The sequence below is a fragment of the Aristolochia californica genome, unplaced genomic scaffold (assembly GCF_029961685.1).
Source record: "Aristolochia californica isolate CCGP_79_NKW_82.1479 unplaced genomic scaffold, dmAriCali1.0.hap1 SCAF_7, whole genome shotgun sequence".
Lineage (NCBI taxonomy): Eukaryota > Viridiplantae > Streptophyta > Magnoliopsida > Piperales > Aristolochiaceae > Aristolochia > Aristolochia californica.
In genome coordinates this window covers 2558956-2577469 of record NW_027182268.1, presented here as the reverse complement: position 1 = coordinate 2577469, position 18514 = coordinate 2558956, and the positions used below count along the sequence as shown (strand labels likewise).

General features: G+C 39.1%; 3 protein-coding genes and 1 long non-coding RNA gene across 8 annotated transcripts; 2 read left to right on the top strand and 2 right to left on the bottom strand.

The window, feature by feature from the left end:
• The first annotated feature begins 175 nt into the window (after positions 1–175).
• On the top strand, positions 176–9312 carry LOC137936202 (uncharacterized). The gene is made up of 18 exons (XM_068780769.1): positions 176–234; positions 324–420; positions 1182–1235; positions 1332–1384; positions 2147–2180; positions 2924–3014; positions 3169–3248; positions 3328–3402; positions 3721–3809; positions 4210–4339; positions 4631–4720; positions 6092–6157; positions 7366–7457; positions 7661–7726; positions 7829–7895; positions 8572–8660; positions 8734–8860; positions 8955–9312. The coding sequence occupies exons 1-18, from the start codon at positions 176–178 to the stop codon at positions 8979–8981; spliced, it is 1386 nt and encodes a 461-aa protein (XP_068636870.1). The 3' UTR covers positions 8982–9312.
• On the bottom strand, positions 9306–10063 carry LOC137936566 (histone H3.2). Its single transcript, XM_068781314.1, has one exon. It carries the CDS (start codon positions 9993–9995, stop codon positions 9585–9587), a length of 411 nt encoding a protein of 136 aa, XP_068637415.1. The 5' UTR covers positions 9996–10063; the 3' UTR covers positions 9306–9584.
• Positions 10064–10378: 315 nt separating this feature from the next.
• Positions 10379–16517, top strand: LOC137936344 (uncharacterized). 5 transcript variants are annotated; one of them, XR_011109524.1, is made up of 5 exons: positions 10379–10495; positions 11158–11325; positions 13334–13426; positions 14499–15068; positions 15212–16517. It is a non-coding gene; the product is annotated as an uncharacterized lncRNA (long non-coding RNA). The 5 variants fall into 5 exon arrangements; XR_011109522.1 differs by having other exon boundaries at positions 11033–11325; XR_011109523.1 differs by having other exon boundaries at positions 10379–11325; positions 15212–15444; positions 15578–16517.
• On the bottom strand, positions 14295–16402 carry LOC137936343 (uncharacterized). Its single transcript, XM_068780938.1, has 4 exons — positions 15991–16402; positions 15566–15849; positions 15147–15374; positions 14295–15046 (listed from the first exon to the last, which is right to left on the bottom strand). Exons 1-4 carry the CDS (start codon positions 16400–16402, stop codon positions 14573–14575), a joined length of 1398 nt encoding a protein of 465 aa, XP_068637039.1. The 3' UTR covers positions 14295–14572.
• Positions 16518–18514: the final 1997 nt, after the last annotated feature.

The window sequence follows — 18514 nt, the reverse complement described above, 5'->3', positions numbered from 1 at the left end:
ATCTTTTTCCGATAAAAAAATTGTTGTAGATCCTAAAATGTCAAAAACGCCCTCATCTCACTTGATTTAGCGCGGGAAACACAACCGTGAAGCCTGAAATCCTCTTCGCCTTCTGGACAAATACACTTTCTCGCTCTTCTTTTCCTTGTTTCCCTACTTGAAATCTTTACTCGCAATGGAGAGGTATGTCATCCCTCGCGCTTCTTCTCCTGACAAACCTAAACGCCTTCGAAGGTAACGAATCCCTCTCTTCAGGGTTACTAATCTTGAATGCCATTCATTCTACGACTGGAAATTTTACTCGCATTTTGCTTTTACGGAAGGCCTCAGTGGAAGCGGAGTCTTGCTGAACTTAGTGGCAGGATCTCATCGAAGCTTCGACATGAATATTCTAGTTTATTGGTTGAATCATATGGCGAGGTCAGTGTAGGTATCTGTTTTGCTTTTTTAAACGTTGTGTATGTTGAAGTTTCTAAAGCTCGGGATCTACTCTGGTTTCCAGCGAGTGTAGTTCGGATATGCCATCGATAATCGAATTTTTATCTGAAATGAAAGAGATGAAGAGATGTTCTTACTTGGAGGGAACGGAGATAGTTTTCTGTCTCCGAGAATTTATTTATCAACTATCACCTGAAAGACCTTGTTCTCTTGATTTGAAATAATTAAAACAGCAAATCTATGGATGGATCACAAAGTCGACAATACTTTGACGTGTTTTGATGTAGCTTTTGTTAGGGGAAAATAATTTTATATGGTTCCAGAGCAAGGTGTACGTTCTGTTGGCTTAGTTCATGCTCCGTGTATGTGTCTGCGTTTTCTGTGGGAAAAATTTTAGGAAAGATAACTTTGGCTATTAGGAGTTTTGGGATGGACCAGGCGACAACTTAAATTTTTTTTTTTGCTGCAATAAAAAAATAGTTTGGTTAAATGAAATTTTTTGGTCCTGCAAGACACACGTCTCATTTCATGACGAATTTCTCTGAAAAGTTAGGATGAATACTCAGAGGTCCACGTGCAGCTTCATCTCGGCCCTCTTTTCATTTGCATTATCACTTCATCTGACTTCTCTTATTCCAGTTCTCGTTTTTTTATTTTTTTTCTATGTATTGTTTCCATGAATTACTTTATTTAACAAGTGGCTGACTATCCTCTGAATACTTGATTATCTTGTTGTATTTAAGATAGGAGCCTTCCCTCTGTGCAGCAGTGTCAATGGAGAAATTTGTCGAACACAGGTAGATATGCTCTCATCCTTCCTCTTCATTGACATACATGATATGCTTACGTAGTGCTTCAATTTCTCTCTAAACTCATATTGATCTTTGCTACAGTTAACTCGTCTAGTTAATGATGCAAACCGGAATCACCAAATACCTCTCACAAGGTAAGAGTTTCTAAAGTTTTGGTTCAGAGCTTTTCAAATGCCATAATGCCTCTCTCTATTTATACTAGTGACTCTCATTCGCATTTAAAACTCCTCTGCATTCTCACAACTTTCTCCAAATGAATAGATGTTCTCATTTGTGGTGCTTCTGATTTTTTTGTTTTAAATGAGATTGTGTTTCTGATATATAAAGGCAGAGATCTCACTTCTGCCACTATAATTGATTAACAGCTGTGAAGGTTACTTGGTTAGAAACATTTAGGTGGCTCCAACTGCACAATTTAAGGGAAGATCTTTGTCCAATTGTGTTGGTGAAAGTGATTTGAATACAAAACTACTTTGCACTCTCAAATGAATAGGCATCCCCATTGTAGATTATTTTTTCTGTTATGAAGAGGTAGGAATCACATCCCAACCGTTTTTATTGCTAACAATCAGTGGCCATAAATTGTCAACTTTGTTTTTACGAACATTTATATCAAGTGATTTCAACAGTGTAATGAAATGAAAGTTGAGACTCCAAAAACACATTTAAATGTCTGTGATTTGATTTGTGCCTTGCATAACGTCATAAAGGCTTTGACTTTCTCCAGATTCAACCTTTTTAAAGATTCATTAGCTGAATATGTGAGTTATTTGAAAACATGTGGAGATCTAATCAATGTTATTTTTCTTTTATACTTAGTTTCAGTTTCAAATACTCTCTTAAATAGCACTTTTTAGTTGTCTTAGTGAGCTTTGCTGAAACTACATTTTTTTCAGGGAAGGTATATCAGGACTGGAATTTGACAGAAAGGTGAATGCTAGCCCTTTGTCTAATATTTGAGTTTTCAAGGTTTCAACTTGCTTTTTAAAAAAAATAAAGGAAGTAGGTTAAGAAATCTGTTGAGGGGTGTAAACAGGTAAGGAACAGAACAGGTAAGGGGTATACTATCACACATATTATTTATGTTTCCAATCTTTCATTACCCATATTGCTCAATTTAAGGTTATTCTGTTTTCTTTTGATTATCTGTTTACCTGTGGATAATCATGTGAATGGGTAATCTGTCAAGTAATATAATAGTTACTAATACAGTTTAAAAAAATAAGGGTGTAAACATGTAACAGACAGGACTGATAAGGGGTATTCCATTACTTGTTCCTTTTATCCCTCTACTGTTTTGTCATCTCGTTCGATTGTTTTATGTTAATTTTTTTTCTTTTGATATATGTTTTATCCGAGGATAATCAGGCAAAACTGATCAATAGTCACATAATATAATGGTTACTAATAAAATCCATAAAATATCAGAAGAATCGACAAAATTAGGGTTAGATTCGTGGAGTGAACTCAGGTTTTCAAAAACCAGCCCCGCCTGGATTCGTGCCCACCCGTAGTCATGCTCATGATAGATCACTTTAAGTAACAAATCCTCTCATGTTTTCATGTTCATCCATGACTCAAGAGAAGTTGGTCTATTCTAAACGAAGTTATTGATTAGTAGTTTTGTTTACTTGTTGTTTATTAATATGGATAAATCTTCTGGAGTTTTGCAGGGAATATATCTAGCAACAGTTAGTAAGAGTGGGTGTTTAACGGTGCATGACTTTGAAACTGTTTCTTGCACTACTAATGGTTTGTCATCAAGTAAGTCCACTTGATGACCTATGTTTTCTTTATATGACCCCAATGCGCAGTTTATTCTAACTCAAGTTATAGTGGGTTCAGTCATCTAATGGCCAATATTACTTATTCAAAAAGCTTTTGGACCAATTTAATTTTTTTTCTGGTTTTCATGAAGATGAGGCAAAACAAGTGCTACACATTTCTACAAATCGACAACTTGATGTTGTTCGCTGGAATACAACTAACCAAGATGAGGTGTAGCTCTGAATTTGACAATTCTCTCAATTTATACTCAAGGTTCAGCTTGTATTGAAACTTTATGCCCTAAATACAGGTCGCCTGTGCTTCTTTACGGCACAATGAAGTCCTCATGTTTGACATTGGTTACGTTTCTTCTGATCCAGTTGAAGTAAGCTTCACGAAATTTCACAATTGTCGATGTAATAATTTCGCATTATGTTCATCCTCATTTGGTCTGCTCTCTGTAATTGTTTTACTATCATATAACATCATTTATTATTTTCTTTTTGAGTTTCTTCGTTCTCAGCTGCTTTTCATCTTATCATATTTTCTCTCTTGTTTCATTTTGTTAGTCACATGTCATCCTTCATGTTCATAGTTTTGAAGCCACATTTGGAAATATGAACCATGAGTTTCACATCCCCATGAGTGTATTTTGTTCTTGTTGAGATTCTCTACATCATTTACTTGCCTATTTATCATACAGGTGCTAAAAATGAAGCTTAGCACATTGCATGGCTTGGAAGCCTGCAGTGGAGTATCTGATGTTACTTTTACCTCAGATGACAATGCAAGGTCGGCAACTTATTCTTTTGTCTGAGTATAACACTCGAGGAAAACATTTTCTACTTTTTGACAAAGAGAAGCAAACAACAATATTTGGCTGACTGGTGAAATTAGACCTATGATCAATAAGCATTGGCTATCAATATTTTCTGTCCTTTTACTATCTTTATTGTCTTAAATTATATCTTTAGAATACTGAGTTCAGCATATTTTACCTTTAAATCTAATTCTACAGTAACATCGGGCACTCATCTAAGGGCATATAAGTGGCACAAGAACATAAAATATAAATACTTTGGATTCCTTCCCTTTCCCTTTGGTGCTTCATCCTAGATGTTCGTTTTTACTCTCATACTTTCCGTTTTCATGTCATTTCTTTTACTTGGGGGGTCTTTGTATTTTTGTGCAGATTGTTTGCATCTGGCCTCAATGGAGCTATTTATGCATGGGACAGGCGGCTAAGTCATTACCCATATCTTGAGCTAACCTCAAATTCACGTAGTTCACTCAATAGCATCCAATTAAACATGGAAAATTGGGTCAGTTATGTTAAACTTTGTGGTTTCTCTTCCCATGGCTTAAAAGCTAAATTTTCTATTATATTCCTTTGCTGGTTTTTTGGGAGCTAACTCACTGAAGCCTGGATCAACTCCAGCTTACATGCCCAAAACAATTGAAAACAATTATCTAGTCAATGAATCTTTATCAGATTCCAAGGTTTGATTAAACACATTTGGCTAGCTCTTGCTATTTTGGTTAATCGTATTTCTCTTTTTGCACTTGTTCTTTAGTAATGAACCATATTATTTCTTGTATTGAATTTTCAATAGGTTATTTTTGGGGCCAATAAACATGGTATTATTTATGCATGGGATCTACGTGGAGGAAAAACATCTGTTGCCTTCCAAAGCCACAAAGAGGTAATTTGACGATTAAGTGTTCATATCAGACCAATACTCTTATGCAAGTAATAAGGTTTTCTATTTATGTTCTATCTTTTATATTCTTTTGATATTTTTTTTATTTTATCATGTAAAAAAGATAAATAGTTCCTTCTTTTGAACCATTTTTCTCTAAACTTTCATATCTACTTTCATGTTAATTAATGTTGAGATTCAAAACTTGTTTTTTATGCTCCTTTTGGCTTGTGCGATTCCACAATGGCAGTATTCACAGCCTTCTTCAGGGTCTTAAGACTTTACTCAGCTAACTTCCCTGCACCTATTATACTAGAGGGAGATTCTTCACTTGTACTTAGTAGGTTGTTGGGAAAAGAAAGTTCCTCTATGGAGATTTTTAATGTATTTTGAGGAATTTTTTTTTGACTTATCTAGCTCTGTCTATTTCTTCGTGTCACACTTCAAGAAGTGCTAATGGGCTGGCAGATTCTTTGGCTAGGCAGGGTGCTTCTGGGCAACATCTTGTTGTTGGCAATTCCTTTGATTCTGTTTTGAGTTTATGTTTTGTTTCTGCTTGCAGCTTTCTCTTCTTTTTATGCAATTTCTCCTTTATTGGATTTCTTCAACGGAATCTCATTACTCATTGTTATTGAACTGTATATTTTTGTGTATTTAATTGGATTTGGTAGTGAGGAAGAGCAATTAAACAATAAAATGATACCAATAAGAATGATGATAATTTCATTAAAAGAATAGGAGATAAACAAAAGAGCAAATAGCTCTTTATGATAAGCTAGCTAAAGGAAAACAATGACAAAAAACAAGAAAATAACAAAATCATCAATACAATCCCCCAAAACAAAAATCAATTAACCTGAATCAAAAGAAATAAGACTAGGCAGAGATCTTGATTCCTCACTGTTAGGAGTGGGGTGAATTTCTCTGGTGATTAGAGAAGCTTGATATGAAGGTGTAGATCCTTGCAGTCTCTCCTTTTGTAATCCTATTTCTACAAAGGAAAAACTTATAAAATAAAGAGTGCTAGAGGCTCATATGAACACAAAGGATGTCATTAAGAGTGAAGAGCTCAGGCTTCTACTTCCATATTGATATTCCAGATTGTGCAGTGAGCCATATCTTTGGGTTTATCCCCTTTTTAAAGTGTCATATGCAACATGACCTTGCACTTGCATGAGAGAGAGAGAGAGAGAGAGAGAGAGAGAGAGAGAGAGAGAGAGAGAGAGAGAGAGGTTTGGTTGCTTTAAGACTGAAATATGATCTCCTACTCGGTTTTAGAATCAATGTAAAAACCATGTCCTTTAGTTCCTTCTCATCAATGTGCTACTACTTTTCCTGTTAATTCACATGTTTATTGTCATGGTTTTGGAGTAGGTACATAATCCTCCAATGACATCTATGAAGCTATCAAGCATGCTGGAGACAATTACTTCATTGAAGGTAATGCAAATTTAGTTGGATTCTTTTAATCTTTTCACAATTTTAAACACCTTCCAGATTCAGTGTTTGCTTCTAATTCCTGCTATTCCTAATGACATTATGCTAGAAATGTTAACTAGTAAAAGATTTTGTATAATGAATCCTCAGTAATCCTGAGGACAATTGACGACCGGGATTTTTTAGCATAGAAGTAAGAACTTGTCAAACCTTGTTCTGGATGCAGATGGAGAATGAGTTGAGCAGTTGTTCTTCTGTATTTGCATGATCATCATTATAGCACCCATAGAAGTCACTAGTTCTTAACACAATTGAGTTGTCTAAGCCGCATTCCTTTGCTTTTTTTATTGGTTTTAAATGAGGGTAGCATGCCTGTGAAAAAGTCTGTATTTCAAACTTACTATCAGCTATTCAACTCACTTGAACCATATATGTAGCTGCATGTAGCTTAAAAAATTACTAGACACTGTTATCGAATACTGTCAAGAGTTCTTACTGGCTAGTTCACATTCATAAACACAAGCCAGCACCTAATGTGCCTAAGGGCCGTCACCTCAACAGTCAAAACAGAAAGTCCCTGTATGGTTTTCTTTAGGAATTGTATTTAAGTTCTGGTTCTTGTAAAAAATTTAGTTGTAAAGGTGTAAAAGAAGAATAAGACAGAATAGACAGTGAGAATAAAGAAAGAAAAAATTGAGAAGAGCACGAAGATAGCTGTGACCAGGCTACTATTTCTGGAAACGTACAACCATACCCTCAATTTTTAAACTTAAAAAAATTACTCAAAAAGTGACTGGCCAATTTACCCTTAGAGCTAAATAAACCGACTTTTTGATAGGACTTCTTCTTGTAAAGATGTTCTGCATTTTCAAAGTTTAAGAAGCCAATTGAATACCATGGAAATCATTAACTAGAAGTTGAAGCCCAGGTGAGGAGCACCAAAGAATAACTTACATAGATAGATTTCTCTTAGATTTGTTGTGAAACGCTTGTGGTGTATCTGCTAGAAGTGCTTTTAACGATAAAAACTTGATGCAAGCTGATTAGGAATGACATGCTATTGTCACAAATTGATAGTTTTGTATGCAGTGAAACTCAAATTTATATTACTTTGAAGGAATGAATCATTTTGCATTCTGGCTCTGAAAACATCTACCATATAAAGTTTGAAGTGCAAATGAACCAAACCATCTTTTCATAACTTCTGGCAGGAGCAATCCAATATTGTCCCTAAGGAAATACACTCAATTGACTTTGATCCTTCGTGTCCATATCAATTGGCATTCCATCTTGATGATGGTTGGTAGGTGAAGAGGGGCTTTTTGTTTTCATGGCTATCTTTTCCTTTATTCATGTATGGTTTATTACATCTTCAAAGTTTACTGCAAGGTTTATCATTGTTTTTTACTCAATGACATACCAATACATGATGGCTGAAAAAAAAACAATTAACAATCATATTTTCCATTTCAATATTCTTTTCACTTTCAGTCTGCATCTTTTTAGGTCCGGGGTACTGAATACTCATAGTTTACAAGTCACACATGTCCATTGCCCTCCGCCAGCTTGGTTGTAAGGATACAAAAACATCTTCATTTGATAACATTGGTCGGAGTTCTTTATTTTCTTTTGCTCTGTACGACTGATCTTGTCTGATGATTGCATGCAAAACAGAGACAGCGAAGATAGTTCAACGGGTTATACAAATATCCGAAAGCCTGCATGGATACCAACATATTCGGTAGGATTATCTTGCTTCCCCACTCTTGGTTTTAATTCTGTAGACAAGCTGATGCATCCTAATCTATTGTGTAAGTTGGATGCAGAATGTGGATATTCAGGAGAAAGCTAAAGGTGTATATCTCTAAAATAGATTTTTAGAACTAGAAATCAAAAAATGGAAGAACAAGAATGGGATATCTGGATTTCTCAATTGTTATCTTAGGGACATGAAGGTAGATGTCTGGACCACACTGAGCAAAAATTTTTTATATGATCAACATTGAAAATATCTGATCTTTAATGAGGGTGGTCTTGGATTTTTTTTTTTTTAATTTTATTTATTCCTTTTCCTTTCTTGAATATCCAAATTTTGTAGGAAGAGGTAAAACTTTTTAGGCTGTGAGCTAAACTAGTGCACCGTTAGATTTGATCATTATGACATGGACAATGGATCAGTGCCCTAGAAAGTTATGCAATAGTTTCATGAGAGCAAGGAAATCTGGCAAATGGTTAAGAGACTGCTTGCACATTAGGTTATTTTTGTTCATATGTTTCCTTGCACTTCAACTATGCCCCTTCCCCTTGCCAACCCACCACACCCACTAATAAACTATCAGTAACGAAAAACAACTATTCTTGTGGGCTGGCGATGGATGCCATCTTAGCCTCATGACTATCAATCTCGTATGGTGCAGATCTATGCAGTTGGTTCTTCTTCCAGCAATGGGATTCATTTACTCGACTTTTACCCACATAAAAGTTCAGCTTGCCATGTAGATTTCAGGTGAGTACTGTATATAAGTTTTACTTTCTAACTGTAAGTTTTATAGGTGATTAATAAAATTTTGTTTCTACAGTGAGGGAGTGGAGACCACATCACAGGAAACAAACCAAACGACACGAAACACATACATTCCATTATCAAAAAGTGTGACAGCATGTGCTGCTCATCCTCTCAATGGCACCATTGTAGCTGGGACACAGGTGTGTTTCACTTGATATTTTGTAGTTCTACACCTTGGTGTCTTCTAAATATCCATTGACGGATGATCTTATAACGGTGGTTCTCTTTCTTCAGCAAACATCCTTACTGGTCATTTCTTAAAAGGCCCCAGTTCTGTTGCAACAAATCGTACTAGTCTGCTTATCTCAAGGCTCACCATATCACTGACACACCAAATTGCTACCAGTGGCAAGGAGGCCCTCCAACAATATCCAATTTTGTCTTCAAATAGCAATTCTCACACGAATTTCTTGTGGAATGTCTGAGATTGCAATAATCAAATTCAACGTTTATGATTTAGCATGACATTATGCCTTTGTTTCAGACACAACGATTTTGCTCTTTTGTATGTCAAAGAGGTTGGCCTACAAGAAAATGAATGTCATATCTGCCATCTTCATCTCATCGAACAAAAATACAGTCATGCAATCGGAAGAAAGAAGGGCTTCCTGACAACAACTATTTCCATGATTTCACCCTAATAACCATTACTTAGGCCTGAATTCGCATAATCTCCTAGGGCATTATAGCTGCATGTTTTAGCTTGCAGACTGAAGCAAACTTCCAAGCTAATTTAACGACATAATAATGGAAGATCAAAAAGCTAACTATGAGAAACAAGTTTTTGCATTAGTCGACAAATTTCAGCAAACAATTTACAGCAACGATTCCTACCCTAACAAGAACGGTAACGGAAAGGACTACTTAAGCCCTCTCGCCACGGATCCTACGAGCAAGCTGAATATCCTTGGGCATTATGGTAACCCGCTTTGCATGAATTGCACACAAATTGGTGTCCTCGAAGAGTCCAACGAGGTAGGCTTCAGCGGCCTCCTGCAGAGCTGACACTGCACTACTTTGGAACCTCAGATCAGTCTTGAAATCCTGCGCAATCTCACGAACCAGGCGCTGGAAGGGAAGCTTCCTTATGAGAAGCTCCGTGCTCTTCTGGTATTTCCTGATTTCTCTGAGAGCCACAGTTCCGGGCCTGAAGCGGTGGGGCTTCTTAACACCTCCAGTCGCCGGAGCTGACTTACGAGCAGCCTTAGTCGCCAGCTGCTTCCGTGGAGCCTTGCCTCCGGTCGACTTTCTCGCTGTCTGCTTAGTACGAGCCATCGGATCCCCTAAAAGAGTGCGGAAATGATCGAAGATCGCAGCTTTAATCCAGAGAGCGCCGAGCAGAGATGATGGAAGCAGTGGGAATGGTGTATCCTCATGCCAATATTTATAACAGATAGAAGGCGGGAGAGTTTGAATTTCGTCAAGCGAGATAAATCCACGCCGATCGATTGTAAAGTGACGAACGGTTGCGATGTGTCTATGAAGACTGACGCGGATAGTTATCCGTGCTGAGGAGTTTTGCACGCACTTTTCGCGTAGTGCTAATGACCGCGGTTGGACCACGCCAGGTGGGCCCCAGCTTCGTTCACTTGGTTAACGTCCAGGATTATAACACGAAAACGGGATTTGATCTGTTTCCCGGCTTCGAATTTCCTTGAAAAAACTGGCGGTTCTCTGTAGAACTAGCATACTTTCAGCGTGAATCACTTCAAAATTCAAATAAACAGCGGAAGGAAGGAAGGAGAACAGCTTCGAGTATTCAGGAATGTGAAAAGGTATTTTGTCGAGAGAACAGGGCAGCCACAACTCCTCCTCTCTGGCTCTCCGCTAACTGAAATCCGATCTTCTCCCTCTTACCTCTCTAGATTACGGCCTTTCCGTTGTTTCTACTGTTACATTTCTCCTTCACCTGTTTGGTTTTGGTTCGTTTGTGTCTCCTTTGATTTCCGAAAGATACTGCAGTAATGTTTCCAACAATGATCTTTGTTGGTCGATATCAGTTTTACTGAACAGTTTTCGTTGTACTTAGAGAATTCTTTATCTGGTTTCTCGTTCTTGACCTCATTTTTGTGAAGAATTGAAAGAGTTAATATGAGAGGAAGCATTCGTTTTAGGATATCTTGTTGGTGATCAATTATATCTTTATTGAGATCAAATCATGTTCATTCTCTTTGCAGTATCTAAGTCAAAATGGAGTTTCAGGACCGATTTTGATAAGCTTACAAATCTCATTTTTCTGTTTTCTTTTCGCTTGCATAACTGGAGAAATAAGTGATATTGTTGAGGATATATTTTTGAAATTTCTTTTCCAGATCTAGATGATACACTACAATCCTTTGAGCTCTAGCTTGGCAGTAGCATAGCGAAATAATATTGAAGGTAAGAAACGCCAAATTGGATATTACATTCTTTTCTAACTTCATTTTCTATTTTATAGATGGTCACGCCCTTTCTCCTTGATTGATTAAAATTTCTGTGCCTGAGGAAAAGGGGGGACATGCAAGATCACGATTCCATTGGGCTATAGTCCCTTCTTTGGAGACGTGCTGAAGAGGGTAATGAAATTCAAGTCCTGGATTTCACGAATATGTTTGACATGATTCAGGTAAACATTACTTTCTTTAAGTTGCCTTTATTTGTCTTTGGTTATATATGGTCTATATTTCGTGGTATATTTGTAAGGTGATGTCAACAAAGTTGGTTTCTTCATGAACACCCACTAGATAGGTCAGTGGATGAGAAATCGGGGAGAAGAGAGCTGCCCATGTTAAGTGTTACATATTTTCATGTTTTTATTTATAAAAGTATATTTAAATCAATTATTAATTACTATGTACAACATTGGCTTCGACGGGCCACGGCATAGGATCGTCGACGCTTGTCGTTCAGCAGCACAGGCCCTTCGCTAACGGAAAGGATTCAAATGCTGCATCGAATTCCGTCTGAACAGCCAAGATTCATAAACAGTGATCCGAATTCATATCAGGGATAAATAACGCTCCGAATCGAGTCGCCTCTGCGTCGTCACCGCGTCCCGTCCGAGTCGCCGCGTCCAATTCGAGTCGCCCAAGCGTTCCAGACGCGTCGGAACCGCGTCCAGTCCGAGTCGAGACCATGTCCCGCTCGCGTAGTTTCCGCGTCACCCCCGCGTCCCGTCCGAGTTGGGCACGTGTGCTGTGCGAGTCGGAACCGCGAGTCACCCTCGTGTCCCCACCGTGTCGGGTCCGCGTGCAGTCCGAGTCGAGACCGTGTCCCTCGCGTCGAGTCCGCGATCAGTCCGAGTCGAAACCGTGTCCCGCACGAGTAGTTACCGCGTCACCCCCGCGTTCCGTCCGAGTAGCGCAAGTGTGCTGAACGAGACGGACCGTGTCTTATTCGAGTCGCCCCCGCGTCCAGTCCGAGTCGAATCTGCGTCAAGAGTCCGAGTTGAGCCCGCGTTCTGTCCGAGTCGATACCGTGTCCCTCTCGCGTCGGGCACGTGTCCTGCCCGCGTCCAGTCCGACCGCTTATCCTCCGAGTCGCAACCGCGTCTCGCCAGAGTCGTCCCCGTGTCCAGTCCGAGTTGGTTCTGCGTTCCGTCCGAGTCTCTGCCGCGTCTTCAAAGACTGAAGCGGAATTCATTCGTCGATCGATTAGAAAGCGACGAATGGTTGTGACGTGATTATGATGAGGAGTTTTGCTCGCACTTTTCGGGTAGTGCGAATGGCCGCAGTTGGTCCATGCCAGGTGGGTCCCAGCTTCGTTCACTTGGTTAACGTCCAGGATTTATAACACGACAGCGGGATTTGACCTGTTATCCACGTTTGGATTTCCATGAAAAAACTGGCGGTTGTCGGTAGAACTAGCATGCTTTCAGCGTGAATCACTTCAAAATTCAAATACAAACTTAGAAGGGTTACAATAATTGTTTTGGCAGTAAGACATTTCAGCTCCAGGTAACAACTGCTGCAATGCCCATACAGCTTTCAGCTCCTATTTATTTTTGCCAGAATTGCTATATGAGTTTCCTTCTATTATAAGCAGCAAACAATTTGAGTATTTAATTTAATTTAAAAGTTATTTTTTTTCTCATTGATTACAACAGTGTTACCCAATAAGGGATAATGCATGATCAATCAGTTAAGGTGGATTAATCGATCAAGTTGAGATTTCTAATCTGCCAAATAGGTATTAATTGATCATGTAGCTTAATGTTTGACAAACATATAATGGTTATACATGATTGATTTACCATTAATTTGTTAATTTTTTTTTGTAAAAGTTTAAATAATTCTTTTATATTTTAATAACTCTATTAATAAGTTGATCTAGAATCTTTAATTCTAGATAGAAGAGTTTGTTAGACATAGAATTTAGTTGAAATTCTTATGGGAGATTACTTTAATCAGGTATATGAGCATATACACATGACCTAAAAGAAAGTAGGAATCTTTTTTATATAAATTCTAGCAAATAGAGCAAATTGGTGGAATTTTCTAAACAAGGGTTTTTGGGTGGTGAGTATTATTAAGGGAACATCAATAACAAAATATCCTTGTGTTATTTGTGGTGTTATTTTGAGATAGTGATGTTAGAAGTAATGAAATTCAATTCCCGATGGATTTACATTGTAGCACGTACACTTATGAGGAGACATGTTGAAGAGGGCAATAAAATTCAACTCCTACAAAGATGCAAATTTCTTGAACATGTTTGATATGAATCAGGTAACATTACTTTCTTTAAGTTGCCTTATTTATTAAATTTGTTTTGGTTCTCTCTCTCTCTCTCTATTTATATATATATATATAGATATAACACGAAAAGCTATTTGGTTAGAAATATATGAAACACTATTTGTAAGGTGATGTCAACAAAGTTGGTTTCTTCATGAGCACCCAAGATAGATCAGTGGATGAGAAACTGGAGAGAATAGAGTTACCCATGTTAGTATTACATATTTTTTTGTTTTTTATTTAAAAAATATATTTATGTACAATTTCAACATGAACAAATGGACAGTTTAGTTCCAAAGGTGAGCCCAACTATAAGCCATATATGATTAGATGATGGGTCATGGTCCAGCCCTCTACCACCTATTAGTAGAGCAGTAGAATGCTACTATAGGATTCAATTTCTGGTAGACCAGATGATGAGTTTGTTGAATTTTCATTGCATCATGCTTTCTTCCTGTCCTTCAGTGACCCTAAATTTCTTGGCAAAAAATTGAATTCAGTGGCAAAAATGCTTTTTATTGTTGATTTTTTGTAGAAGTCTCCTTGCCAAAAATGCTTTTTATTGTAGTGTTTACAAGAGAATGAAGCTGATGAATTATCAAGTCTCCATCCACAAATTGAATCTGCCCAATGCAATAGAAATAGATTAAGACCTAACTTATTACTTGAAAACCTATAGGTCGTATTGCTATTAGAGCCTAGGTAACCAAGGGTTCAGCAAACTGTGAGAGCTTATGTTATGAGAATTAGTTGGTTTTTCATATGCCAACCCAACTAGCCAAGTAACCCTTCGGTGTTCTCATTAGTTTCAATTAAATAGAGGAGGCCACTAAGTCATATGACTTAAAAAGACTGAAACTTGGGTTAAACTAATGATAAACATTTTTTTTATTCCATGGATTTATATTTTGGCTTTTTATCAAGATCTTGAGGGTGGCATCTCGTGGCAATTGAATCAATCAAGATTCATAACAAGATATACTTTGGAATTTGATTAATTGCCTAGCTAAATTGAATCAAACTCAAGATTCATTGCCTTTTTTATCTTATGTCCCATCTCCAGCTAGATGCGGCAAAACTTCCTCGGTCTTGCATCTGTACACAAAATGCTCATGTGTTCTCATCGGTTGAAATCACTCAGACCCAGTTGCTTCCCTGTGAAAAATCATGAAACCTGAAAGACATCTCTCCTGCAGTATCTCGGTCAAGTCTAGGGACACTTTCATCAGCTACACCCTGTCCGACGATTGTGTATTGCGTGGTCTGAGCCATCGGTATCACACTCGTGGGCACAAGTGAAGCAGACCGACTTCTCGTAATCACTTCGTTGTGAGCGGCGAGAGCCCTGTCCCACATGAGAATGTGGAGATGTATTGGCCGGAGAGCATGTCTGTGTAGCGAGAGCTTTTGGCTGAGCGAGATGGTGTCATAGCAACGGATGGCACCTGTGGGAGAAACCATCCATGGAAGAACCTTCTCGTTAGAGACTCGTGAGATTACCAGGAGCTTGGATGATCGTACTGCTTCTCTGTACAATTCACCCAGATTGGATCGAGATGAAGCAGCTTCACTGTCGTCATCGTCTTTTACAGAAGAAATGTAGATAAACCCCTGAAGAATTGAGAAATAACAGGCAAGACAGTTATTCCAAATATTATTAAGATCTATTCCTGAGTTTTTTCTTTCTTGATTTGAGATTGCCAGAAAATACCTCTTCGGTTCGACTAATGGCAAAACCAAGCCTTGAATCGCTTTCCATTACTTTGATCTCTATAGGCATTTCTCCGGCAACAGGGGCATACCAGAGACGGACGGCTCTCACAACTCCAATATCAACTCCGTGATAATCTTCGAAGCCATAAAGACTCGCGTTCGCCAGGTTTGAGAGATCGGACAACGATCCTGCATTGACAGTCGCAGACGCTGTCTCTCCTGATATCTGTTGCACAGAGAATAAATTGTTCATGCAGTACATTCAAATGATGATAGCGAGCACATGAGCTTGACAGGTTCGGTCTTTCCATGCTCGTTACCAATTTAATTACGGTTGTTCAGGATTCAGGAACTATTTTACGGACATTTTCTTAGCAAACTTCAAACTGGAAAAACTTCTTAGGGAGGTCAGCTTACCTTGGTAAGCAGGGCCTCTGTCTGTATGTTCATGAAGACGATCGGCACACCAGACGCTTGAGATGCATCGAGCCAAGCATTCGCCCTAGCCAAGGTATCGTCGAGGTCATTATATCGGTAGGTAACTTGATCGGACGCTTTTGGAAGGAGGAGCAACGAAAGGAAGCAGCTAGAGTTAGGGACGGGTAATGTCTCCTTCATCTTCTTCTCCCATGGATAAGATACGTATCCGTCATGAAGTTGCGCCCTGCTTAGCGCGCAAACAACCCTGGAACTCCTTGAACCTATTATTTTCAATCCAGACCAAAAATTATTTTCTCCAAGTGGAGAGATCCTCATGATAAATTCGGTCTAATCCGATTTGGGTTTGAGCGACACGGTGAAATGCAAAGCAGAGGAGGAAGGGGAAATGGTAGTTGTTGTACCTTGAAGAGCTACGCACTCGCCCTCTGTTCGGTCAACAAAACCGAAGGCATAGTTGGGGTCGTGGATAGACCGCAGCAGATACTGCTTCCGGCTGGCGGATTCGTACGGGACGATGCAGGCGTGGAGCTCCACAAACTCATCTCGATCGCGTCGGACCCGGACCTGTATCGACGTCTCGTTTCTTTTGAAGGAAGTATGGAGGAGCTTCTGCACTCCGCTCTTCCCGTTCTTAAATGGTGATCGGATGTGTGGAGAACTGCCGATCTTGAGCTCCTCCACGATGTCGCCTGTTTGGAGCATGTTGCCATTCCACTCGTCGGCTTTTGAGCTCCCAGTCAAGCACTCTATTGCAACCACTGGTGCTCCTTTCAATTCTTGAGCTTCCAAGGAATAGGATCGATCCATTGGCATATTTGGAAAATTGCTGTCAGAGTTTTAATTTCTTCACATATTTCATTGAAGTTCCAGACCAGATAATTCTCCAGGATTCTGGAGTATCAATCAATATCTGTGGAACTTTATGTGATTTCTCCTCTACAAAACAAAACATATATAAATTTTGGAACTAAAAAACAACGACTGCTTCAAATTTTCTAAGAGAAAAAGTCAGATTACTTACGGAAATTGTTCTTGTATTCATCGTCGTCTATTTGAAGTTCTCTTTCTCTAAAAAATCTGCAAAATCTCTGGACGGGCTCCGCTGGCTATAATCTGGCCACTGCTTCTAGATGAGAGGCACTCAAGAAATCGATGAGAGAGCAAATTTCCGTACTATAGCACGTTTACCGTGGCAACTAGGAAGCTTCTGGGGTCTAAATCCTCAAAGTCTCGGGAGAGGACGACATCTCCTTCGATCTGTATCCAAAAGCTCTGAGATGGAGGCCGAGAGTTGGTGGCTGATCCCAGAAAGTCTCAAACTACTCTCCCCCAAAGTAAAAAAACACATAAAGAGGTCAATATTCTTCGCACAAACGAAAATTCTGCGAAAGGATTCTCCACTTCTCGCAAGTCGCAACGGTTCAGTACACCAGACATCCACGCAAAGAGCTTAGATTCCACGCAAAGACGTTATCATATTACTTTATTGATGTGATTCTCTCGCAATTATATATATTTGGGGAAGTTTGCAGGAAGAATCGCGCTTTGAAAAGTTAACAGAACACCACGCGCGTTCGGAGGAGGGGTCCACCGCTGTGAGAGGGCGCAAGTCCTCCGTCGTCTCCGTTGACGTTGGGGCTGCTGAAATAAACGAAAGAGACGGTCCACCGTCCCCTCGCTTCAATTAATTAATTAATGGAGAGCAGCTGAAACAGTGAAATCGCCCAACAACTTTACCAAAGAGGGAGAAGTATCAATCGTTTTGCTTAGAAGAGTTTATGGTTCTGCTGATCGGATCAGTTGGCTCATAAAGACAGAAACGGCGGTACGGGTGTGGTTGCTGCTATTAAGGCCCAAACTTTGTGGCTTTTAGCATTGATTGCTTCTCAGACTCTTTATCTTCTGTTCGTCGTTTTCAACGGAGAAAATCAAGTTTTCTTCCCTGATTTTCTCCGCGCGTGCAAGTCTGATGTCTTACGGAAAGCGATCAGGTGATCCAATTCAGGCTCCGGATTTGATCTGCTGAAGAATTTACCACATTAGGGTTCTGGTTTACAAATAACTGGATCGCTAATTCATGTTTGTTAATGTGGAAACCCATCATTCTAAAACAGTTTTATGTTCAGCTAACAAGATAAGAAGTTTCGAACTCCCCAAGGAGATTGACTACTTGAGAGTGAGATCAAAGACGAAGACCAAGTTTGAGGCTGACGCTAATGGATCCAATATAGCAAACGCGATGCTGACAAGCACTTAAGAAAAAAAATAAAAATTGCTCAAGTTTCTTCCGACTGGAAATGATCATGACCAGTTGATAGGGAAAGAATATTAAAAAAAAAGAATAGTTTATCTTCCTTGCCCAACTTCCCTAGAGGGAATGATCAAGTAATCTAGTAAAAAAACCAGAACAAAAGAGTCAAAGCGTGCATCACCCTGGTCGTTGGACGGAATCATTCACCCACCAGGAAAAGCAAATATTCCGGTGTAGGGCCATGCGGATTGTTCTGTTCTTCCTAGTTTGGCCGTGTGAAGAGAAGGGAAGGGAGATTTAGATCCATTGACATATCTGTCTTTCACTGGAAATCTTGCGGCCGAGTCATAAATCAAGATTCATCAAATAAGCAATAATTTTTTTTTAAAGGCGAGGGAATCACCAAAGGGTACAAATCGGAAAACACAATACTCGTCAATCGTGATTGCCGTCAGCCGCCGTGATCAACGTCGTCTTCTGGAGGAATCAGTGACTTAGTGACTTTTATTTATTCTATTTGGACTTGGGAACAACCACAGACTCCGGTCTGCGACAGCCAGACCCTCCTTCGTTTCCGTTAACTAGAGCTCATCCGTACTTTAAAAAATTCATGTTTTATTGTGTGAAAGCACGGAAAATTGTACAGAGTGATCAAAGGGCATGGCTGCACAGGT

What these genes read in the sequence shown, in the direction of transcription:
- LOC137936202 (XM_068780769.1), top strand. Translation starts at nt 176, where the DNA reads ATGGAGAGGTATGTCATCCCTCGCGCTTCTTCTCCTGACAAACCTAAA. An exon ending in AAACCTAAACGCCTTCGAAG is followed by an intron (nt 235 to 323) that starts GTAACGAATCCC and finishes CTTTTACGGAAG; the next exon opens with GCCTCAGTGGAAGCGGAGTC. An exon ending in TTTCTTCTGATCCAGTTGAA is followed by an intron (nt 3,403 to 3,720) that starts GTAAGCTTCACG and finishes TTTATCATACAG; the next exon opens with GTGCTAAAAATGAAGCTTAG.
- LOC137936566 (XM_068781314.1), bottom strand. Translation starts at nt 9,995, where the DNA reads ATGGCTCGTACTAAGCAGACAGCGAGAAAGTCGACCGGAGGCAAGGCT.
- LOC137936343 (XM_068780938.1), bottom strand. Translation starts at nt 16,402, where the DNA reads ATGCCAATGGATCGATCCTATTCCTTGGAAGCTCAAGAATTGAAAGGA. An exon ending in CAGAGGCCCTGCTTACCAAG is followed by an intron (nt 15,375 to 15,565) that starts GTAAGCTGACCT and finishes TCTGTGCAACAG; the next exon opens with ATATCAGGAGAGACAGCGTC. An exon ending in CCATTAGTCGAACCGAAGAG is followed by an intron (nt 15,047 to 15,146) that starts GTATTTTCTGGC and finishes TCAATTCTTCAG; the next exon opens with GGGTTTATCTACATTTCTTC.